At 38.4% G+C, this 25,935-nt stretch overlaps 1 protein-coding gene across 4 annotated transcripts in view; it reads right to left on the bottom strand.

Annotated features, from left to right (window-relative positions):
• Positions 1 to 21: 21 nt before the first annotated feature.
• The window catches only part of cdkl5 (cyclin dependent kinase like 5), a 38,833-nt gene continuing 12,919 nt past the window's right edge, over positions 22 to 25,935 (bottom strand). The window contains exons 4-19 of one of the 4 annotated variants that reach the window (XM_039674095.2): positions 21,532 to 21,577; positions 20,785 to 20,921; positions 20,555 to 20,675; positions 19,411 to 19,470; positions 18,185 to 18,275; positions 15,514 to 15,703; positions 14,601 to 14,681; positions 14,230 to 14,396; positions 12,217 to 13,318; positions 11,345 to 11,446; positions 10,530 to 10,635; positions 9,404 to 9,527; positions 8,724 to 8,829; positions 7,964 to 8,086; positions 5,402 to 5,617; positions 22 to 3,764 (exon numbers count right to left, since the gene is read on the bottom strand). In XM_039674095.2, coding sequence (XP_039530029.2) covers positions 3,387 to 3,764; positions 5,402 to 5,617; positions 7,964 to 8,086; positions 8,724 to 8,829; positions 9,404 to 9,527; positions 10,530 to 10,635; positions 11,345 to 11,446; positions 12,217 to 13,318; positions 14,230 to 14,396; positions 14,601 to 14,681; positions 15,514 to 15,703; positions 18,185 to 18,275; positions 19,411 to 19,470; positions 20,555 to 20,675; positions 20,785 to 20,921; positions 21,532 to 21,577 — 3,150 coding nt within the window. In that variant the 3' untranslated portion in view covers positions 22 to 3,386. The remainder of the gene's footprint in view (positions 3,765 to 5,401; positions 5,618 to 7,963; positions 8,087 to 8,723; positions 8,830 to 9,403; positions 9,528 to 10,529; positions 10,636 to 11,344; positions 11,447 to 12,216; positions 13,319 to 14,229; positions 14,397 to 14,600; positions 14,682 to 15,513; positions 15,704 to 18,184; positions 18,276 to 19,410; positions 19,471 to 20,554; positions 20,676 to 20,784; positions 20,922 to 21,531; positions 21,578 to 25,935) is intronic. The other 3 variants (XM_039674097.2, XM_039674096.2, XM_089124869.1) reach the window with 3 other exon arrangements.

The following is a 25,935-nucleotide window of genomic DNA, read 5'->3' as shown; positions in this document are numbered from 1 at the left end:
TGGGACCAAATTGTCAGTCGGTTTTAAAAAAAAAGTTCCAAATGGCTAACAATGTTCATATTGAGGAGATGGTTGAAGAAAGTAATTTTTGGATGAACTATCCCTTTAAAGCTACACTGTGTAACTATTTTAGTTTATTCTTAGCGAAAAACACTTAGTTCTTTCAAAAATATATGTGCTCATTAATGTATATTTACTTCGTTCAAGTAATAAAGTATTCTCGCGAGTGTATAATATGCCATTGAAAATACATACGGGTAAGGGGTGCTCATTGGACGCCATGTTGCCCCTCCATCTTGAAAGTACATTAGCCAAAGAGGGACATACTGTTAATTCAAGCTTTGCCTTTCGCGTTTACGTTCCAGCCAAGTTAATCTTGAACTACATTGGCCACCGTAGGAGTTAAAACGAAATCGGAATTGAGAGGAAAAGAAACTAATATTCATTGGATGGTCATATATCTTTTCACCGCTAGATGGGGTAAAAATCACAGTGTAGCTTTAAGCTTAAATGTCCACTTCAATGTACGATTTTGTAATGTTTTTAAAAGCGTATGCTCACCAAGGCTGCATTTATTTGACCAAGAGTACAGTAATAACAGCAATATTGTGAAATATTACTACATTTTTAATTAATTTTCAAATGTAAAGCTGAATTATCCGCAGTGAACTTTTCCACTCCTGTCTTCAGTGTCACATGATCCTTCAGAAATCATTAATATGCTGAAACATTTCTTATTATTATCAATGTTAAAAACAGTTGTGCTGCTTAACCCTTTTTCTTTTCAGTATTCTTTGATAAATCAAAAAAAAAAAAAAAAAAAAAAGAACTGAACCCAAACTTTATTTACCCTGGCTATATCACACGACTATCAGGCTCCATTTTGACAGAAATGTTGGTAGACGCAGCCCTTGGGAGAAGAGTTTTCGATTTTTTTACGTTTAAAACTAGCTTTTGTAATATTTTAGTACTCTAGGGAAGTGGGTTTGCCCTGATATTCAGTTAGCATGATTCCACGCCAGTCAATACATATCAAAATCAAAATAATGGTGCTTAGTAAACAAAAGAAATTCAGATTCAGTCACATTCTACATGGTTTTTTAGCAAGTTAATAAGGCCAGTCATAGATTACCACTCACAGGCGACCTCACCACAGCTGGCGACAACCAAACAGTTTATCTTGGCAGTCCTAACAGCTGGCTGATGGAGGATTACCTGGCACCGCAGAGACAGACAGTGCCAACGTACTGCAGATTAAAGGATGTCAGAGCGTTTATGGACAAGGTGTTAATCCAGTAGTGATGGAATCACATTCTAATGCTCGGGTATGGTGAAATACGATGAAATCGGCAGACCACATTACTCAGGAACAAAGTGATTCATGTCACTAAAAGTAACCTGGAAACAAGGAAACGAAAAGTTCCAGAACGAGCATAGAAGAATCATTTCTTCCTACAAAACAAAAGTCAACACTTGCATGGCAGTTTAACCATGAAAGACAACACAGCAGTTAAATAACAAAACTGAACTTAATGACTGAACCTGATTGCTGTTGCTAAAAAAAAAAAAAATCTATGTATAGCACAGAAATATTGCAGAGACAACAGAATCAACAAAGATATAAATAAGGACAGATAATAATAATAATAATTAAAAAAAAAAAAAACTGACTGTATGATGTAAATGCCAATAACTGTAAAAGTCTATACAGGACCGAATTAGGATTATTCATGTTCAAGATACACATTCAAGTACAGTCTAATCTATACAGTATGTGGCTGTACTTGAATAACATGAATAATCTTAATCCAGTCATGTGAAAGACAAAGTTAATGTACTGTAAGATTAGATTAGATAGATGCAAAGTTCTGTTTTAATCAAACACCATATCAACACACAAACACCTGTGAGAAATGTCTGTTTAAAGTGCACCATTGAAAAAAAATAAAAAAAATATTGAAGGACACATTACTGAAATGAAAATGCTCTGTCACTCTCTTTTTTTTTTGGGGGGGGGGGAGTGCCCGTCATGATAATCAAGGTAAATAAATAAAAATGTACTACTCAGAAGGAACTCTGTGACGGTCCGGATGATAAATTCACCTCAAAGTCGTGATATATTGCTCTGTTTGCATTGTTATTAAAATGCCTGGAATCCTTACAGCTATTTTGCATATTTTATATCCATCTAATTCTGTATTTTTAAAATATAATTGAACAAGATGTACAGCGAAAGCCTGAATGGAAACGTGTTGCGTTTCAGGGGCCACTCAAAAATCTCCCTGCGTCTCCCCTGCAGAGTCCCCGCCAACAGATCAATACCTGCATCACGTCTTTGAAACCCTTTTACCAGGTCCCGAGGCAATGCTTTTATCTCTTCAAAAACATGCCGTTAAATGGATTAAAACAAAACCGCCAGTTATTCGGTTTGTTAGAAGAATCATGCGCACATGCAACCGAATCCCCGTGAAGCGACCGCTGAAAGTCACGTCCGGGACGGAGATACGGACTTAACTCTCACGACCTTGAGCAAAGCTGCTTGTAAACGCTCGTGCCACAGGCAAAGTCACACTTATTCACCAGCTGGTGGGGTCTAGATCGCAGAGGGAGACACGGTGAGGCCCTGGGGCCCTGAAATTCATTATTCACAGGAAATCCAGCTCTTCAGGGATCTGGGCTCTAATGAACTGACTCCAAAAACAAGCACTATCTGATGTCAATTTTGAATGGCGAGCTCATGAGAAACATTGCAAGACACCGCTTACAGGCAAAGTGAGACAAATAGCCATCATGGGACGCCGATTTAATGGTCTCGCATGAACACCGAACCGGTTTAGGAAGCATCAGTAGTTGTACGTTTTCGATAGGGGTGATTCAGACGGTGTGAAATATAGACCTAATCTGCACTGAGAATTCATAAAGAGAGGAAAATAATTCAGAAACAATAAGTACTTGTGTTACAACCATAAAATGCACTCTGTACATTATAACTATTAACACACCAATAATTCATTAAATAATTTCCATGAAATATAGAATTATTACACATTAAATATTTATACATTCTCGTGTATAAACTAAAGCTCTTACAATTCCACAGATTTTTTTTTGTGTCCCCGTCCCTAAGTTTCCATATACAAATACATAGATTCATATCATCGTCAATAAGATATATTCAACAGAAAACTGAACCCAGATGTAATGAACAATAATACAAATTCTATCAAATGTGGATGCTTTAAAAAACAAATCTGAGACATAACTATTGCCACCTTCTGGCCAGAAGTGGCATCGTGTACCACTGTATGAACAATAGCATTCCATAGGTAGCCAGGAAGGAAAAGGAGAAACCAAGTACACTAGAGGCCACAAGGGGGCGTCCTCCTCTAAAGAGCCGTTTCTTTCAGATCATTGAGGTTCGGCATTCTAGGGCGAGCGGCTCTGGTAAAGCCGATACCGTTCTGCCCACCTTTGTTTGCCATTTGGTCTGGGTACGGTGCGCCCTCAGCCCGATTCAGTGCGGAGACGTGCCAGCTGGATTCGATCTGCCCCGGCAAAGGGTAGTTGTGGGGTTTACGGCTCTTGGTATTGGGGGTGACGCTGCCCGGTGGGTGCCCTCGGACCTCGTTCAGGTTCCCTTTGGTGGGGGGGTTAGGAAGGGGCTGGAAGCGCAGTTCTGCCGAGCGATCGGGTGGTGGGGGCTGATTGGACGTAGCGGGAGAGGAGAGGTGTAGGAGCTTCCGCAGGGATTTCAGAGGCTGGTTCTGAAACGGGGAAGCAAGATTAAAAATTCAAGTCTGTGCGTTTGCCTTTGCAATCATTCAATTAATAATGGATAGGGCCTACATATATTCAGCATGGATGCATTAAATAGATCCACAAGTGACAGTAAAGATAATAAAGGTTTTCACTGCAGAAATTTCAACTTTGCCATCGATTACATTATAATATACTGTATATATGAATTTTTTATTTATTTAAAATTGTAATAATATTTCAAAATATTACATGTATTTGATCTAATGTGAACATTAGAGAAAGATTGGTAACACTGGAAATTGGTATTTTTTCATTTCCTACTATTACATGAATGAAAATGAACACTACTTCAACAGCATTTAGAAACATATTTCAACACTTTTTAAAATCTAAAGTTGTTTCCAATAACATTAGTCAATGCACTGCAAACTATCATGAACAAACAATAAAGATTTGCATTTTCATTAACTAACGCCAACAGATTATTGGTCACTGTTAGTTCATGTTACCTAATATTTTACTTAAAGGTGCCATCTGTAAAAATTGAGGTTAAAATATCCCAAAAATGAGCAACACGCATCAAAAGATTGAGAAGAAATAAGGTTGATGATGTCATTAAAAAACTGACAAGTTATAGTGCTGCCGAGATATTAACCTGAATTAGCATGCTAAATTACTAGCCCCGGCCCGGCAGGTGTCGTAATACCAGTTTCGACCATGGGAGGCGGTATGCGGGCGGGCAACGTTACCACCAGCCAAACTGCAGTACATGAGTAAGTCGCGCTCGCGCCAGCTTGTGTGTACTTGAACCTGACGTCAGTCGTGTGGAAAATACAGCCCATTACTACATTTCAGTTCAGGGAAGAGTTAAAAAAAAATGATTGATCTTTCAACAGTGTTCGTGTTCTTTTACCATTAGCTAGTAGAGATGATCGGTTCACGTGCGTTAGGGATCTGTCGTGTAAAGCGCCAATACTGTATTTATTGTTTGAATTGCGTAATAAAATGAACAGAATCTGAGAGCTGACATCGGTCTCCGTGTCCTTTTCTGTGCATGACAAAATTGATGTGTGGCGTGAGAGTGTGTGAAAAGTGTTGTGAGAGTTGGCAGCTCTGAAAGACGCTAGCTTGGTCCACATCAGGGAATGCTGTCTGTCAAATTAATTCAAACTAATGATAAAAATGTAATATGAACAAATCGAATATCATAAAACTAGAAATAATAGCCTGGGCTTTAATTTTCCCATATCGTCGAAATGCACCGACTTGTCTATGAGACGGCCCTTATAATTTAGTATTGAGATGTTGTTCATTAAGTCTCTAATCTCTGAAAATCTCCAAATGCTCCACGTGAAACTGCGGTCTTCCAACCTTTTACTATCGCGTCAATTGATTTGATTAATATGCACGAGGGAGACAGAGCAACACAGCACTCGCCCATATTGTTTGAAGACATGAGAGAGCGCGTGGCCGTGGAGGTATTTCTGGAGGTATACTGCCCCCATCTGGTATGGAACATGTTGTATGATTTGATTTTAAATCCCATTTGGCACCTTTAATGCTAATGAATAGGACCTTATTGTAAATTGTAACCAAACAAACAAAGGGATTTTACAATCAGATCGTCTGAAGTTTTTCTTACCTGAGGCTGCACGTCTGCCTGCTTTTCGGGTGGCCAAGTGTTGTCCCTGTCACGATCGCGATCCCTCTCGCGGTTTCGATCCCGGTCACGCTCCCTCTCCCTTTCCAGGTCACGTTCCCGGTCGCGATCTCGGTTGCGATGTCGACTGCTGTGATGAGACGAAGATTTGACTGGTCTCTGTATCATTATCTGGTCCTGCTGGGCCTCACTAGGAACCTGGCACACAGATCAAAACACAACACCAGTGAACGCTGGGATTTATGAACAACTTCCACCTCTCCAAACAAAAGTTCACCCATAATCACGTGCATTAGGTCAGAAGACTGGAAACGTCTGTGAACCAGCTCAAGGCCTCCATTTGTATATAATTGAAACAATTTAAGGTGATCACTCCAATGACCAGCTGTTTCTGGAGAAGATGGATTATTGAAGATAAATAAAGAGCTGAGTGTTTTGGGACGTGCCCAGTTTCTGACCTTTTGTTCCAAAATGTGCAAGTGTTTTTTTTAATGTGTGTGTGTACAGAAGACAGAGTTTGTATGTTTGAAGACCACTTCTCCTGCTCTCTCCCAGGTTGGGAGAACGGCAGATGAGAAAACGTGCATCCTCTTTGAGCAGGCGCTGCTAAAGACGGTCATGGGGTCTGACATGCATCTACAGTAACAGAATAACACATGCTGATGCTTTTGCGGTGCTGGCAGTAACCTAAACAATGAAGTTTGGGGTGTAAAACACAGTACCAGATCTATTACGTTTTGACATCTATAAGAAAAACGTTATTGAGCTAATTTGGTTTGAAATTCATTATCGATGAATAATATAATTTTATAAGACAACGTGGTATATTAAAGTATGAGTTTTCCTGTGCCGTCAGCTATTGAGCTCATAAATTAAATGCGTGTGGTGAGTGCAAAGATGAATTAGGCTTATTTAGCACAATTAATCACATAAAAATAACACAAAGAACAAATTATAATGTTACTTTGATTTACTCATCTGCCACAATAAATGGGGCTTTCCCCCCTCATCAAATACTAATACTAGATTTCTCAGCAAATTAAATATATGCACTTCATTTGATAAAGTAATTTGCAATTTGATGTATTTAAAATGTTTCATTACAATTTAAAATTGCAGCCTTAGATTTACCCACAATTTGCTAGAATGAAAATACACATTAACATAGATCTGGACCTGATGTTTTACTTGTTAAAAAATGGCTCTGGGGGAAAAATAAAACAAAATAAAAATGACAAAGACATCCAGTCATTCAACCCCAAATCCAGAAAAGTTGGGACATTTTGTTAAATGCAATAAAATCAAGAATCTGCCATCTGTTCATTCTCTGTGTATTTTGTAAATATAAACAAATTTTGATTTTAATGGCCGCAACACACTCCAGAAAAGTTGGGACAGACGCAAAATAAAAGTGAATGTCTGATTTAAACTCGTTTGAAATAGCCAGGTGAATTGATAATAGGTGAGGGTGTCGTGAGCATCTCACACTTTGCAAGCAAAGATGGGTCATCATGGCTCACCACTTTGTGCCAGATATGGGAGAATTGTCAAACAATTCAAAAATCACATCACTGCAAGATTGCAAAGAATTTTCATCGTTCATCTTCTACCATACATAATATTGTGATTAGATTCAGAGAACCCAGAGAAATCTCAATACATGTAGGGCAGGAGACCTCTGTTGAATGTGCGTGACCTTTGAGCCCTCAGATGGCATAACATGAGAAACTGTCATGCTACTGTGTTAAATACGGCCACATGTGCTCTGGAGTACCGTTGTCACTTAACACAGTCGAATCAGTTCTATGCAGGCCTGAGCTCATCTCAGATGATCCAAAACAGTGGAAATGTATGCTGTGGTCCACATTTCAGCCATCAGTGACAGGTGGAAATCAAATATCTGTCAAGGTATGAGGGGTGCATCAATGCAAACTGAATGGGCGATTTGAATATGTGTGAAGGTTATATTGGGATTGTAGCTTATATTGGGATTGTACAGAGACATATACTGCCATCAAGAAGACATAATTCCTGGAAAGGCCTCATTCTGCACATGCTAAAACACTGTGGTTTCTAGACACTTTACATTGTAGAAGGGATCTGCTTGTCTCTAATTGAAAATGTAAGGCCCATCATGAAGAGGAGAATCAGACAACGATGAACATCGACTGCAGAGCAGATGTTATATGAGGTGAGATTGAGCAAAAAATCCACTTGCAAAACTTCAATTAGTATCCTCAATTCCCTAACATTTAAAGTGTCTGACACAGTGGTAAACATGCCTTAGTGTGTTGCAGCCATCAAAAAAAAAAAAAAATGTATTTACATTTGGTCAGTGATAACTTCGAAAATCTTCTTTGTAATTTTGTCAGTTCAATAAAGCTCAAAGAGAATTAACAAATCACATATTCTTGATTTTATTGCATTTTACGAAATGTCCCAACTTTTCTGCATTTGGGGTTGTAGAACACCTATACATTTAGCAAGACATGCAATGGAGATGTGTTTATTTGGTAGAGCGGCGTGGTTTTATGCGAGCAATACCATGGGCTGCGGGACAACAGGGAGCACTTTGACAGAAGAGTTATGCTTTAAGCTATTCTTTGAGTTAAAGAGGGGGAAAAGGCTTTTCTTGATGCTCGGGTTCCTTCCCGCGTTGCCGTCCGTCTGCAATATAAGACGCACAAAACCCCAGTGTCTCATTCTATTAACACCAAACATCTTTTGTTGTTGAATACAGCAGATGAACATACGGTCCTCTGGCTCAATTTTTGTGGACAGAGCACAGTAGAGGCAGATTCTGCCACACACATGCTGCTCGGGTCTGTAATGGTCTCCATATGGCTATTATGGGGAAATACTACTGAAGGCACTGAACTGCACTGAGCTGAGAGTCTCTGTTGGAATCTATCGGACAAGTGGACGGCCTCCTTTTTGGGATGATGCGTCACTTCTTCACTTTCTTTTTCGCACTGGTCACCTACATGCTGATTGAGTTGACTGAAAACACTAAGAGGGGAAAGCCTGTCTATCAATTTTATCCATAAAAAGAGTTTTCCTCTATCCTAGACTACTACCTTGTGTACACAATACATCATTTAAGTTCAATGACTAGCAGACATACATACACAAACACAGCAGCTAAGCAACACGTATACATACATGTGAAATAATAATAAAAAATACACACACAGAAAAGGTCTCCTGGCTAAAGCATTACTTTGTCCTTACTGCATTTGATACCATTTTTGACAGTTGAAAAAGAGAAACGTAATAAGTAAATGAATCAATAGGACATTCTTACCGGCTGTGTCTTCTTCTTTTTCTTCTTCATTGCTCGAAAGAAACCTTGTTTTTCTTTTTGTTTAGGGACCTCTGGTGGGTTCATGACCATGGCCTCTGAATTATTCCTAGAAATTAAATCATTAAAAAAGTTAATTATTAAGCAGAGAGATCTGGGTCATATTTCAAAACAAAACAAAATAGCACATTTCTTGTCTACATATTTAAATAAAAAAATAATGTCATTGTAATAAAGCACTGAAAATCCAGACATTTAAAAAAAAAAAATAAGATCAGTAAACTTTTTCGTGTTTTTTCCATTGGTGAAATAAAACAAACATGTTTTTGATGTCTTTATTTAAGATTCACCCTATTACATAAGAAATAATTAGCAATGTTATCTGAAAACTGGATTATGAAAGCAAAAAATTATAATTATTATACATTTCTGCCTATAACTAGGTTTGTTGAATTTAGAGAGCATGCAAATGACATGCTTTATTATTTTGTTTGTACACCCACTGTTGCCAGAAATCTCGAAACCGTCGAGGACACTACTTATTTTACCTTGATTTTCTAGTTTTTCATTTGAAGCCAAATATTTCATGCTGTCACTTCCAGCTTATCAAAGCATTTCATCTCACAGTGAATGTATGTACACAGAATGACGAGGGTGTGCTGCCTCAACACGCGTGTGCTCACCAGGGGTCGAAATTGGTCTGACGTTTAGGGTGGTTTGTCATGGCTGTGTTTTCTGCCGCCACCGCTGGCACTCTGCTCTGCCCAGCGCTTTCATGGAACGAGTTGTCAGGTCGAGGAGAGGGGACTGTGCAAATGGACACAACGAGCTTAACTCATTATTACCCCACAAATGTGACCCTGGATCACAAAACCAAGTAGCATGGGTATATTTGTGGCAATAGCCAACAATACATTGTATGGGTCAAAATGATCCATTTTTCTTTTATGCCAAAATTCATTAGGATATTAAGTAAAGATCATGTTCAAGGAAGATATTTTGCTATCGTAAATATAAAACATTTATTTTTGTGAGTGAATGCAGCACAATCATGGACATAAATGCACAACTTTAAAGGCGATGTTTCTCAATGTTTCAAATTCGGCCACATATTTTCCTATCCTAACAAACCATACATCAATGGAAAGCTTATTTCGCTTTCAGATGATGTTTAAATCTCAATTTAAAAAAAAATGACCCATGTGACTGGTTTTGTGGTCCACCAGGGTCACAAATAAATAAATAAATACATACCCAACCATTCAAAATAGTTTGGGGTCAGTAAGATTTTTTCTTTTGAAAAAAATAAAAAATAAATAAGAAAAAGAAAAGAACTATGAAGGTTTCCACAAAAGTATTAAGCAGCACAATAGTTTTCAACATAATATATGAAATGTTTCACCAAATCATCATTTTAGAATGATTTCTGAAGGATCATGTGACACTGAAGACAGTGAGTAATGATGCTGAAAATTCAGGTTTGCCATCACAGGAAATTTCACAGACATTTTAAAATATACAAAAGTTTTAAATAGTAATAATATTTAAAAATATTTTGATCAAATAAATTCATACTCAGTAAGCATAAGAGTATTCTTTCAAAAACATTTAAAAAAAAACCAACATACTGACCACAAACCTTTAAACAATAGTGCGTTTTTAGTTTGGAACAAACCAGCACACCAAAATCCCATCCCAAACCCCCAACATATACTTTTCAACAGGGAACAGTTTAGTAACTACTAAAGTGCACAGATTAAAACAACACCTTTAGCATCAAGTTTATCACAGAGTTAATTTTTAGGTTACCTCTGTAAAAGCTTCCCACTCTTCGAGGCATCGAGTCACTGTAGATGATTCTGTTCTCCTTGGACGAGGTTCCATCCTCCATATGAGCGTCATGGTACATCCCAGCCTGAGTTACAAGAGGATGGTCACACTACAGGACAGTACGGGACTGTAGTTTCTACAACTTTCTGTGCATACTGATTAACTGTAACTGAATATTTGCTTGGGAAAAAAGGAATGATTAAGAAGGAGAAGAAACAGGTTAAATGGAAAGTTCACCCAAAAATGACATTTCTGTCATCATTTACTCACCTTCACATCATTCTAAACCCATGTGACTTTCTTTGTCCGATGGAACACGGAAGCAAATACTTTTGACTTTGGAATTTGAGTTTATTCCACTATTGTAAGGCATAGAAAATGTGCCGTAAATATGGCACTTTTTTATTTAGCGTCCTTTCTGAAGCTTGAAAGCTTCAGTCCCTACAATGTAATTGCATGGAAAGAGTATAGTCCTGAAATTTAATTCACAGAAAAAAGAAAGTCAAATTTGGAGCAACATGATGGTGCGTAATTAATGACAAAAAAATATTTTTTTTTTGTGTGAACGCTCCCTTTAGTTAAGAACCTAGATATTTAATGCTGAAGACATAAGCTAGCAGTTAATGTAGTGACATGAACATTTACAAAACATCCATATAAATGGTCTGAAAGCTAAATGTGATTTGCTTTTATGATCAACGCATTAAACAAAGATAAGCCGAGGCATGATAAACAACAGCAAGTTGTGAGTGTGTGAATGGACGCGTTCTGAGGGTCCTGTTGAGACCTCGGACCTCGTTTTTTGGGCGTTGTGAGTGGAAGGTAGCTGTGTTGTCCCTCGTAGAATCTTTAATCGGGGGGCGAGAATGAGGCTTCTCTTTAGGAGACTGGTCATTCTGCAGACATAAACACACAGCAAAATAAGCAGACACTGGGAGACACTGGGAGTGTGCATGTACTAATCAGATAGAACGAAACAAAATGCATGAATGCAGGATGCAGCAGAGCCGTATCTTAAAGCTACACTGTGTGATTTTTACCCCCATCTAGCGGTGAAAAGGTATATGACCATCCAGTGAATATTAGTTACAATTCCGATTCCGTTTTAACTCCTACGGTGGCCAATGTAGTCCAAGATTAGCTTCCATCGACCTCGTCCATGAGTGTTAACTCAAACGTAAACGCGAAAGGCGAAGCTTGAATTAACGGGTATGTCCCTCTTTGGCTAATGTACTTTCAAGATTGAGGGGCAACATGGCGTCCAACATTAGAACCCCTTACCCGTATGTATTTTCAATGGCATATTATACACTCACGAGAATACTTTATTACTTGAACGAAGTAAATATACATTAATGAGCGCATGTATTTTTTAAAGAACTAAGGGTTTTTAGCAAAGAATAAACTAAAAGAGTTACACAGTGTAGCTTTAAATAAGATCAACTTCACATACGTAAACACATCACAATACAATCTCCTGAAATTAATCCACCGAACAAGGTAGAGAAAATTTGTGAAAAGGTAATATTCAGACAAAGATGGACACACAGATAAGAGAATATCCGCAAATGTTGATCACAGGAACCCACAGAGATTAGCATTTTAGCGAGATCAACGCCTAATACACCACAGGACACGGAGATTAAAACGAGAGCAGGTCACTGACCCTGCTCAGATCTTGCGTGAGTTCTTCTCGGGAGGAACTGGTGTTGTGGCGTGGGAGTGTGCGATGCTGGAGCTGCGGCGAGAGGAGTTGTAGGCTGCTGGCACGAGTTGGCACGCCCTGCCCAACCACCAAATTCGTCTCCTGGCCATGCGGCCGGTGTCGCTCTCTCCGCACGTACATGGAGTGGCGGTGAGGTCGCTGCTGCGAGGAGAACGGGCTGGTGTAACCGAGACCGTAAGGATATGATTCATGTGGGGAGGGTAGATTGTGAGCATGGCCCCCTGCTCCTGCGGCCCTGCTTGGGTCCAGAGTGTCCGAAGCCTTCGGTTCATCCGGTGTCTTTTTCCGTCCTGAAGAACGCCGCGAGTCTAGAGTGCCCCCTTCTAGACGCATGTTCCCTCGGCCACTAGGGCTGTGGCCCTGTCGTTCCGTCCCAGCATGCCTTTCACCCCTGGGGCTGCCGGGAGCCGCGTTAAGATCTAGACAGCTGGATGGGAAGTAGCGGGAGCCTGAGCCTGACCCCACCATGGGATCGTCAAGGTGGAGCCGCGTTTCTGCAAGATTGTTCACGGACTTGGCGTCATTCAGTGCCCCATGACTCTTTGACAGGCTGAGGAAGGACGAGGAGCTTTTGGAGGAGGACGTGGAAGGCATGGACCCGTGCGAGGATTCCATGTAGTTATGGCGACTGTGCTTGTCCCCAGACTGCAGCGTGCTGGTCTTCCCTTCCAGGAAGGATGAGTGGCGGCCTGTTTTGGACGACTTGAGGTACTTGCCCGTCGAGGTGTCCGCTCCCACAGTGGAACCTCCAACTTTAGGCCCCAAGTTGAAATCAAACTCTGTCTTTCCCTTCGAGTCTTTGGGGCTGAGGAGGTGCGGAAGGTTGTTGTTGGCCAGATCTTTGTTGCTAGAGGCTGAGCGGCTCAGGGTCTGGACCTGGTAGCTCTTGGGATGTAGCGTGGGACTCAGGGTGGATGAGGTTGGCATGTTACTGCCGTTCAGGAAGCTTTCGTTGCTCCGGTGGAGGTCCTCATGGCGCGGTAGAGACGAGCAGTCCTTGCTGTTAGCTCGCCGGTGACCTGAACTTTTACTGCCGTGGCTCCTATAGGGATAAACATGAAATGTTTATATTCTGGACATTATTTCAGCCGAAATCAAGATATGCATCCTGGGGTGATTTTTAAAATGGTAATGAAGGAGTTCAGTACCATTGGGTGGTAGGTCCTTCTGTCTATAGGGGCTTTCGCAATGGATAATTCTAGGAACTAGCCACCAGGATGGTTCCCTGAGAACTAACGGTTTCCCTAGGAACGTATTCCTGGTTGAATTCGTACCACCGGTATTTTGACTGCGCCAAAATCTGAGCTCACAGCGTTTGTGTTCTGCGGGTTCATTCGTTTAGGATCTGCCTTAACAGTCCTGTCTAATACGTTTTAGATAGAACTGTTATACATAGAAAGTAGATAGTAATGAAAAGTTATTAGTGTTTGCCGTGCGGTTGATGCCCAGTGCTGCTAGCTGAGCGGAAACACATAATCATGTTTCTCTTAGTCCCCTCAAAGTTGTGTTGGATTTTCTCCTCAGCGTAAAGGTTAAGAGGCCTATCACTTTTTTTCATGTTTGTAAAGTTATTTTCTTGAGTAAATATATAGGCTGTAATCTGTGTGTTTACACAGCCTTTTTAAAAATGGCGGAAGCTGCTGGTGTTTCTGGTGCTGGGTTAGACCCTACTCTGAAGTAGGACCTAAATTACTTCCTCCAAAGGGAGTTCCTAGAACTAAAATCGTTCCTTCTGTAGTTCCTGAGGTGCGAACACACCAAAATCCAGGTACTTCCGCTAATAGTTGTAGGAACTATGGAAAGGTTCCTCTGGTGTGAAAGCCCCTTATCTCGTCTCTACTTACTTTCTTACTTGGGAAACAATCCTCATTTTGACAATTGCATTTTCCACTAGTTGCACAGAAATAACACACCTCGCATTGAACCTAGTATATAGAAGTAGCAATTACTGACCGGCTGGGTATGGTGTTGTCTCCGTGGTACGGTTTTCTCTTCGAGGAGCGAGGTGGGGTGGGTGATGGGGCAGCTGGCCGTTCCGGCCCTCTCAGACCCTGAAACACTGGGTGGTTCAGACACTGTTCTGTCAGAAAGCGTTCGGTGGGGTTCAGGCACAGCAGGTTCTGATACAGTGAAAAGAGAATGTGGAGAGTCATGCTACTGTAGAACAATTAAACTCATTCAAATTCAGTCTTGAACAACACTTTGCACTTGGGGGTAATATGACATCTGCAGTTAATTTTAAAATAAATCAACACCAATTATATCACAACTGTTGGGATTCAAAAGGGAAAATGTTCTCTGATGAGTGTTGCAGACTGCTCTACCTTCATTAAATCCAACATGAGTCCGTTGATGATACCCAGGTACCTTCGATCAAGCGTCTGAGGATGACTTACAGAAGGAAACTGACACAAAAACACATACTTACATAGTTAAATACAGACAGAGGGAGGACTAAAAATAGCAAAATAATTTCATTTTCCGTTACAAATATGAGATCCTTTGAATAATTGCATTAAGTGGTGACATATGTGTGTACAATTGCCACTAAACTCTATGTTTGACTGTTATAGTCAACAGGGTTATTATTATTAATTAAAACTAAAACTATTAAAAACAATTTTTTGTTAATTGAAATGAAGCTGAAATAAAAAATACTACATTCAAATTTAAACTAGAGTCTGTCTTGATGAAATTAATTTAAGTTGAAGCATTAAAATTATTAACTAAATAAATGAACCCTAAAACAATGTACTTTTATATCCATCTATCTATTTATTTAACATATAGTCAACCAGTTATTACTGCAAATTAAATCCATACCGGGTGAAAATCTATTGAAAATATGGTTAAGAAAAGAAAAGGTCGAGCTTCATTCATTTACAGATGCCACAGAATAGTTTCAGATGCCACCATAGTTACAGAACATAATTTAAAATATGACTTGAGTGTCCAAATACTTTTTGAGGCTATGTACTGTGTGTGTGTGTGTGTGTGTGTGTGTGAATCTATGTGCATGTGTGTGAATTTTATGTACTGTGATCAGCCCTGTCAAGGCAAAGCCAGTTGTGCTTCACACTGGCACACAGCGATACATGAGTCATAGGCAGCCACTTATTCAGAATACTGGGATCCATGCCATTGGAAAGGAGAGGAGAGGAAAGGAGAGGAGAGAAGAGGCGAGGAGGGGAAAGCGCAGAACAGGACAGAAGAGTGAAACAAAATACAGGTCCTTACTCTTAGTCCGGCGAAACGAGGGTTGTTGTAGAACAGCTTCATCTGCTCTGGTGGTAAAGGGCCCAACACCTTTTGAATGGTGAAGAGCTGGTCGATTTCACTCTCGCCAGGAAACAGGGGCTGCCCATCACTCAGTTCTCCCAAAATACACCCCACCGACCACATGTCCACCGCCTTCCCATATGGAGCTCTGCGAGAGCCAAGAAGACAAATATAAGTCAAGTATTGACCTTCCTTTGAGTTTTCCATGTCCTTATTGATAATTTGTTTTTGAAACATGTAGTTGAACCATTGAAGCTGTTTTAGTGAAATAGTTTGATTGTTTTTGTCTTTCATTGACAGATGCAAGACAGAAAACTGTTTTATGAAGAAAATCTATGTTGCTTGCCCTTCACAAGGCTAGGGTGATGAAGGAGGTTGCCAGGGTGTTGCTATGGCATTTTGTTATGCCATTTGTTTAGCACAATGCTTTGTGGTTGCTAAGATGTTCAGAGTGTTTTTTAAGGATGTTGCTAGGGTGGTTTCTAGGGTGTTGCTAGGCTTCTAATGTTCTCTGAGTGGTTTCTATTGGGTGTTGCTAGAGTGTTCAGGGTTGTTAATAGGGGTTTGCCAAGGTGTTCTAGGTGGTTTCTATAGGGTGTTGCTATTTGGTTGTTTTGTGGTTGCTAAGAGTGGTTTTTAGGACATTGCTAGCATGTTCAGGGTGGTTTCTAAGGAGTTGCATTGCATGTCTTATGGTGTTCAGAGCAGTTTCTAGGGTGTTGCTAGGTCATTGTTGGGGTGTTCTGGGTGGTCTCTGGGGTGTTGCTATGCAGTTGCTATGATGTTCCAAGAGTATTTTTTTCAGAATGTTGCTTTGTGATTGCTGAATAGTTTGCTAGAGAGTGTCCTGGATGACTGCTTACTGGCCCAAGATAAAAGAGCCCAATCCAAGTCACTATAATGTTCTCAGCAGGTGGTGTATTACAGAAATGTAAAATAATTCTTGACTTTGACTTAAAAAAGATAACCTTAAAGCGGTCCTATTATTTCCTTTTACAAAGTCTTGATTTTGTTTTTGGGGTGTACTAGAATGTTATCATGCTTGATTATTCAAAAAACGCATATAAATCGCCCTCTCCCCATTCTGGTTCAAACATGCTGATTTCAATGAAATCCAAAATACAAAACGTGCTGTGATTGGATATCTGGCCCAGTGTGTTGTTATTAGCAGCGCTTAGCACGTTCGGGAAATGTTCCACCCCTCCATGACTGCAAGTTCATCTCTAGTGTAAAAATTGAGGATGGCATCAATTTCAATCCAATTCGAGCCCGATTCAGACCCTGACAATGTTAACTAAAAATTGTGCACAATGACAGACTTTTCAAGCACGGGTTTCACAAGATGTTTTGTTGGCTTGTTTTTTGTCATTTTCTTATACATCATAGATACAAAGTTATCCACCATTTAATTGTGATATTTGTCGGAAAACTAAGGTAATACAAACAGTAACTGATCACAAAACCATGGTTAATTTTCCTAAGGAGAGGTAAACCGTCTTACAAAACCGAAACAATGTACACAGATAAACGTTTGGGTTATAAAGTTCAGGAACAGTGTTAAAATAAGTTAACCACTCTAAGTTCCTCAGCCTCAGGTAGGACAAACAAATGAGTTTTAGAAATGTTGGAAAAAACAGCGTCTCTTTAACATAGAGACAACATAGTCTTCTATAATGCAGCTCATCCATGCCTCGTCCTCTTTTTTGCTTATTCCATAGGCACAGATTATTTAAATGAGTACCATTGTGACTTCATAAGATCTGGAAAAATTGTGTCGTAGTCCAACCCAGTCATTTGTTTTAGTTATTGAAAAGTGGATTCTGTTAAATAAAATATCTCCCTATGGAATAGACTTTGTAACCTTGCAGATCTTGTTTATGCTCAAACAACAACATTATAGACTAACTGAAGTTGAAAAAGTGGAAAAGCATAACATGACCCCTTTAAAGATAATTTTGAATGGGTCAAAGGCTTTTTTCACCTGTTTTATCATCGGAAGTGCACAAATCACAAATCTGATAGCTTAGAAAGGTAATAGCAATACTTTTCAAAGCAGCACATCCACGTCTGTATCACAAACGGAGATTTACACACCAAAGTGTCATGCTTAGGGTTAAGGTTTTGTTCAAATCCCTAACTCTAAGTTTGAACAATGGCACCCTTAATAACGAACGAGGGATGAGGAGAAATGCCTGCAGATAGAGGCAGATAGATAGACATAACACTGAGACACAAATCTTTGCACTAACACACAGCAAGAGGGAGGGAGAGAATATTTGTGTGGGTGGAATTTAAATGGTGAGAGTTTCAAAAAATGTTCCACTGCATTCATCTAGTCTAGTGGCACACACTAGAAAATAACACTTCAATGAAGACAAGGACAAATAATCATGCACCTCACTCCTGATGTCACATCTAATGGATATATAAAATCAACATTTTTAAAAAGGATGTGCCCTCAATGCATATTAGAGCTTGTGTTTTAAGGGGGATTTGATTTTTCATCCCTTTTGGCTTTATAGAGGAAAATACTTCTTGGTCATTTTTCAGTTATTATGTCTCGGGAAACAATGTATACTAGAAATCACCTTGGAAAAATAGAGCAGGAGGTACATATATCAGGACTTACCCCAGGAGCAGTTCAGGTGAGCGGTACCACCTGGTCGCCACATACTCAGTGTAGTTAGCATCGCTGCCTTCAGAGAGATTGCGAGCAAAGCCTAGGGAGTGACCAGCCCGGATAGATAGACATAGGGAAGGAGGGAAGTGAAAAGGTATCTGGCATGAGCAAGACCGCACACAACATTCAGAGATCTTAATTAATCTTGCCATATTCTTCCCTCTAAAAATAAAAGTCTTAGAGAGAAGCCTGTGGAGTGAGTCATTCTCAATTTCCGTGGCATTCAGTGTGGAGGCAAAATTTTACCCTGAGTGAATAATATATACATTCCATCAGGAGCAGAACCTGGAGGCTGGGAAGTACAACATGCGATTTATCAGGAACTGAGACGACAGCCCTAACGTTACATTGGGCGAGTTCAAAGTTATTTAAGGAGGTTAAACAAAGTTATTGTTAATATATAAAACATATGATTCAATTTATAATTAGAAAATGTATTTATATTCAATGCGCGTCTATATTGTTGATTTATATACAGCAGTTATAGCAATGTTTATTACTACAATTATATCACCTTAATTTATAATTCATAAAAATATTTAAATTAAGATTATGTAAGTGTAAATGATAAGATATAACTGTTTTTTTCACAACCAGATCAGTATTTATCTGTCACAAAACTAACAAAGTAACTTTAACAGTAACAAACTATGATGAAAAGCAGCAATTTATTAAATATTATATTATTGTGTAAAGATAAAATAAATAGTTAGATTTTGAATATTTAAAAAAAAAAGAAAATAGTAAAAATAAAAAAATAAAAATAGTGATGTTGGGTTTTGTCGCACTGAATTACACTTTTTAAAAATAGTTATGAAAACAGTTTAACGACTCTGTTAACGTTGTTAACACTGCTAACAACTTCCTTTTCTGTGATGAGGGAGGATATTTCAGTCATCTTCCATCATATATCTGGAAGGATCAAACATCAACTTAACATTTGCATTACATATAATAGGCGCTGTCACTCAAACATTTGCATACGGTGTGATTTGGACTGCTTCGTTCCCTTCCACTTAAATCCAAAGTCAGAAATTTATTTATTTTTTTTTTTGCAGACGTCACCGCAGGACTCATGATGCCTTGAAAGGAGACCAAGCATTCAGCGAGAGAGATCAGTGTGAATATATGGGGGTGGCGGGTCCTGAATCAGACGAGAGAAAGCCTCTGCTCACCAAAATCACACAGCTTCAGGATATCATTGGAGCTGATGAGGAGATTTTCAGGCTTGATATCTGCAGATTAGATAAAAAGGGATGGACTTTTCTTAGTGAGCTCAATTTGTGTTCAAGACTACACACAAATTACACTAGCAATAAACAAGAAATGTTGAAAATGACAAATTAAAGACATCACACATCTTATCATATTCCTTATTCCTAATGATACATCATTCAATACTTCAATAAATTAAAATTGGCACTTCATAACAGAAAAGACCCACATACAAACAAAAAACCTTACCCTAACTGTTCAAAAGTTTGGGGTTTGTAAATTTTAAAAAATCTATTTCATCTATCTATATATGCATTCTTTTGTTCTTAAAAGGTATAAAGTACCCAAAAAAGAAAATTCTGTTCGCTTTAATGTTTAAATGTGAATAAAACCCTAAATTCAATCAGTTCATCATATAAAGCGATTGTGTCTCTTCCAAAAATTTGGAATCAATTGCTCAATTCAATTGGATTGCTTAACCCTTTCACGCGTACGATCACACCGGTGTGATTAGAACGGTCAGTGCATCACATGATCAACTGCTAAATTCAAACTTGTTCTAACGCAATCGTTATAAAGATGTTTAAATGACAAAACCCATCATACACTTGCACATATTTCACAATCGGAATATCAGTGTTTCATGCTATAGCTAATACATTTGTGAATATTTTTAATAAAAAAGGAAAAATGACATAAGCAGATCATCATTCATTCAGCGCTGTGTTGTGGTTGTGCTGCGTCACGTGACAAGCAATGACGCGTCACCATGGAAACATTAAAGTGACAAGTTCTAAATAACGGTCGCCTTGAAAAACTCACGCTAGGGGGTCAGTTAGAATATTTTAAACTTATGTATGAAAGGGTTAAAGATCAATTTATGAACTTTTTGAAGTATAAAATTGGTAGTTGCATCAACTGTCAATGGAGGGACAGAAAGCTCTCAGATTAGAAAGATCATCAGTTTGAAGAGGAGCGAAAGTCTTACGGGTTTGGAACGACATGAGGGTGAGTAAATGATAACAGAATTTTCATTTATGGGTGACTATTCCTTTAAGATAATATGAATTAAGAAATCTATAAACAATACAGAGACTGTCATACCCCTGTGAACGATTTCATTCTTGTGGCACCAGTGAATAGCTTTAATCAGCTGTAAGATGTAGCTTCGTACTTTATCAGGTAGGGCACCATTGGGCAATTCCTCCAACAACTCAAGCATATTCTGAAATATATATAGCAAAACACTATCTGAAACAACACATCATCGTCATTTGAACTACAATTCAGACCAAACCAAATGAAAGTTAAAAGAAAGCTTGATTTGAGCTCACCTTCTCCACATATTCAAACACAAGATAGAGTTTTCCCCTTCGACGAAAAGCCTCTTTCAGTTCTACGATGTTGTCTTGCTTCAGCGTACGGAGCATCTTGAGCTCTCGTAACGTCGTCTCTTTAACCTCCTCATTCTCTGCGGGAACACACAAGGGGGTTAGACGAGATTGAGAAGGGGCTTGTGTTTTCTAGAGTAAAACAAATGAGCTATAGAGCTCTCAAAGAAAGGTGACATTATAAAAGGCACTTCTCACAAATGGGGTGCACTTTGGTGTGCCATTACCTTTTAAGAGCTGCAAATCTCTTTGTTGTGAAAATTAGATATGTTCGATATATCATTAAATTAACCTAGCATGAAAGTAGCAAATGTTTCCATCCCCCCTTAAAACGATGACATCATTGGGATCCTTGATATACGATGGGAAAACAATCTCATGCCATTAACAATTCATCTCTGTTACAAATGTTATTTATAAAATAAACAATTTAATCCAATTTAATACCTTTTTTTCAATAACATCTGTCCATTAAATTTATTTTTGGCTTATTAAAAACTGTATTTACATATTTTAAATAGAAAACTTCAATCATTGTGTAAAACATTACCAAATAACTAGCCCTTGGAGTCTGTGATAAATAATGTAAATTATACTTTGTGTCATTATGGTAACCATACAGTGTTGTAGTCTCCAACCAGTAAATTACATGGATGAAAAAGCAAGCATTTGGTTGTAGCAGTCTTTTACCTTCACTGTCCTTGAACTTCTTAATGGCCACAAGCTCTTTTGTCTCCTGCAAACCAGATATGTAAATCAGTTTGAGCGCCTTCTCAAACACAAGCTTTATTAGCAAGCTGTTAATGGACTTAACATGTAAAACAAACAGCTGAGGGCTGCACAAAAGAACTGAACCTTAGACGAACCACTTCCCGGTTGTATCAAATAAGCCACAAAGGGGTATTTTTCATGACAAAGCCCCTAACAATGCTTCCGCTAAATGGAACAATGTGCCTGTTTTCAAAGAATAGATATAATTTCATATTAGGATGTTTAATTATTAGGCGGAAGTATTGCATGCACATATTTAGCCCTGTGTTCGGCAGCCCTTGCGGTGGAGAAATGTGCACCCACTGTCAGTCACACAGAGTCCCTGTCATCTGTGGTGTTGGACAGAGTCTCTTTTGCCTATCTTTGTCATTCAGAGCTCTCAATTTGCACTACAGCTCCTGCTAGCTGCTAAAGCCCATCCATTTATCACAATTCTACACAGTAAACACTCACTCAGGACAAACCCCAGACAGTATTATAGTGCCCAGATAAATGGATATTAAATTATTATTCTTCTCTGTGTATTTCAAAGGCAGTATAACTGAGCGCAGCAAACAAGTCTGACATAAAGGGAAACATCTAAATTGAGAGAACTACTTGGCATAGTTATAGTGTCACAGAAAGGTTGTTCAATACAAGAAACACATTCAATAATTGCTGATAGATTTACTTGCAAAAAAGTATCATGGCATATGCTATTCATCAGGAATTATGGTATAACCATTTTTTTTTTACATGTCCCATGATAATACTATAGTATTTATTTTTACTATAGGGCTATCAAACGATTAATCACGATTAATCGCATCCAAAATAAAAGTTTGTGTTTACATAATACTGTATATGTGGGTGCACTGTGTATAATTATTTTGTATATATAAATACACAAATGCTTTTATATATTTAAGAAATATTTTCATGTATATAGATTTATATAATATTTATATAGAATTATATATTATATATAAATATTTCATAAATAAATATATTTTTTTTCTTAAATATACACAAAATAATTATACACAGTGCACCCACATATAGACCATTTCACAAGATGTAAACAACACTGGTCCAGAAACACTTCCTGTTTCAGTTTGTAACTGTTTTCTGTCACATGTAAAGAAAGCATCTTAAAGATGTTTGTTTAACTTTTTGATTCGGTTTTAAATGTTCTGTTGGTTGTATTTTATCCCAGCTTTTATGTAGTGTTAAAAAACTGAAACAGGAAGTGCTTCTGGACCAGTGTTGTTTACATCTTGTGAAATGGTCTATATTATGTAAACACAAACTTTTATTTTGGATGCGATTAATCGTTTGACAGCCCTACCTTGTAGTAACATGTAACATCCAATGTTAAACGAATATGGTAATATCTCAGTACCACAGTATACATCGTATAACTCGTGGACTTACCAAAAGGTACTGTGGTGATACCATGTGTTTTTTTTTTGTTTTTGTTTTTTAACCATGTTCAGTACCACTAAGATATATTTGGATTTCCCATAGAGTAGGCTACCATAAATGTAAAAAAAGAAAAAAAAAAGAAAATTACAATACCATACATATATGTTTGGGGTCAGTAAGATATTTTTGGAAAGAAATTAATAGTTTTATTCAGCAAGAACACATTAAATTGATCAGAAATTACATTAAAGGCATTCAAAATGTTACAAATATTTCAAATAAACACTGTTTTGAACTTTCACCATTCACTATAAAAATGTATTATGGTTTGGTTTCCAGTTCCATGGAAAAGCAAAATCACTGTTTTCAATATAGATAATAACATTAAATGTTTCTTGAGCAGCAAATCAGCATATTAGAATGATTTCTGAAGGATCACGTGGCAAGTAATGATGCTGAAAATGTAATGAAGTCACATTTTAAAATAGAACATTTAAAAATTGTAATACTACTTCACAATATTACTGTGTTTTCACTTAATTTTTGACCAAATAAATGCAGACTTAGTGACCATAAGAGAATATAAGAGTACTACTATCTGATAACATCACTGTACCATGGATGTACCATCCGCCACAGTACTTTTTATAAGGGTTAACAAGTCAACAAGCAACAACAATGCACATTTTTCTGTTTTCAGAAAATCCTCCAACTAAAAGCCATGTTTTTTCAACTCTTGGACGAAATCCATAAAATGCCCAAACCCTACAGATTTCAGAACATCGGTGAGGCTTGCATTTGAACCAGCTGCAATTAAACTGAAAGAAAATCCCAACTGAGTCTCCCACAACAAGGCTGGATCCAGGCGCAAGCTCTACCTGCCGCCTCCGGTTGGTAGCAAGTGCCTCGAAGGCTTCCTCATATTCTCCTCCGCAGTGGAACTGCAAGTCATTTTCACTTTAAGCACAGCTTGTCATGAACAGATATGATTCATGATCAGAAATGATTAAGAGGCACAGCAGACATGTGGGGCTGGATAAGGGACTAGCTTTTCCATATTGAGTAAGCCGGACCCCTGCATGGGCTACTTGCAGAAAGATCTGGCTGCTTTAATTACGCTGCAGTGCACAGTCAGGTTTTCCTTTGGTATTAAAACGATTTTTGTTGGCAGTGGCACAATATTCCAATACGGGGTTTGTTTTCAGGTTCACACTGAACATGAAATCACAATCCGAACAGTTCTGCAGGATGTTGTGCTGAATAGCATGTATGGCCCTGTATCTTAATATGCATACTTCCATACTACAAAGTGTGCAAAAAGCTGTACATTAAATGAGTACATTCATTATTATATCTGTTGCAACCAGGGAAGGGGTAAATGTAAAAAAAACACCACATTTCCAAGCCAACATGGTGGACATAGCATGCATTTATACTTGCCACATATTTCCATCAAGTCTTGAGCATTTTTCCCTCATATTAAAGGGATAGTTTATCCACCCTCATGCCATTCAAAACCAAACTTACTTTATTCTGCAGAACAGATGATTTAAAAATGCCTCGGTAAAAAAGGTACAATATATGTAAGGTTTTGTAATAAAATATCCAAAATCACTTACACAGTGTGACATATTTCCTGCAGCTGTGTACTTACAATATCCCAAAAGTTCCCAAAGATTTTTAATTTCAGAGAAATTCCAATTTTAAATAATGGCTCGTCCCTGGATATGTTCACCTGTCAATGACGTAATATATCCCTAGTTTCCGCTTGTACTGCCATAGTAACCATGGAGACAGACGTGGACAACCGCGTTACGTCAAGTGGCACGCTTACGCTGTTGTTGCAGTCTTTTAGCCTGGATGCCAGCCCGAACCCCACCCACACATTTTTTGGTCGGGAAATTCGGTCTGGACTCGATCCATTGAGGAGTAATTATGATCAGTAAAAAATGGTCGGGCCAATCAAATTGCCAGGACGGGCTTTATCCGATGATGGACAGATGATCTGCAGTTACGCATCAAAGAGTGCTTGGTTTGAATTGGTTTACAACAAAGTTGACTGCAGCTGGAGAATTGAAATGTATAGATTCCGCTATCGCGTCTGTTTTAGAAGAAATCGACAGCGCATTAATTTTAAAAGACGAACAGAGAACTGCAATAAAGGCATTTGTCGATAGTCAAGATGTGTTCGTTGTGGTTTCTCTTTTAGTCATACTCATGGAAGACCAAGTAAAAGAAGCAACCGAAATGGGCATCACGGGCATCAAACAATGGTGACACTTTGTTATACTACTCACGCACCATATCCATACTAGTTGTCACTGTACCCCTTATAAAAAGTGTATTTTTTAAAATAAATTATTAGATGATGCTACTATCACCTAGATGATGGTGAACTATCCCTATCAGCGCATACTAAGAAAATAATGAGAATTAGTCTGTATCCTACTTCCAGGGTAAAGAAAATTCATTACAACCTGTAAATGTTTGCTTCGGCATTTCATTACAAACTGAAAAAAAAAAAACTTGCAACATCATTTGATATTTTTAGTTTCTTCACTTACTTGACAAACCTGTCTGTCTTCGGTATATATATAGGGGGGTGAATGAGTCATGGACAGTGAAGAAAGCGGAGGGGTTGGGATCTGAAAGGTGTTTATGGAAAAGCTGAGACTTTCACAGCTTCAAAAACCCACCACACACACAGCGTCCGTGTCTCATATTTCTAATAACCATGGAGACCAACCCATAATTCTATTTACAAAAGTTCATATGCACTAAAAATATGCCTTTACCTTCCAGACAGAATCCTGTGATAATACAGAGTGACATCAAACAATGATATTTGGTGACAGGTAATCTGATCTTTAGCTAGTTGTTTCCGTTTTGGATTACAACATGTTAATGTATAGGTCAGGT

Source organism: Pimephales promelas, chromosome 21 (genome assembly GCF_988280905.1).
Source record: "Pimephales promelas chromosome 21, fPimPro1.hap1.1, whole genome shotgun sequence".
Classification (NCBI taxonomy): Eukaryota; Metazoa; Chordata; class Actinopteri; order Cypriniformes; family Leuciscidae; genus Pimephales; species Pimephales promelas.
This window is presented reverse-complemented; position numbering and strand designations above follow the sequence as displayed.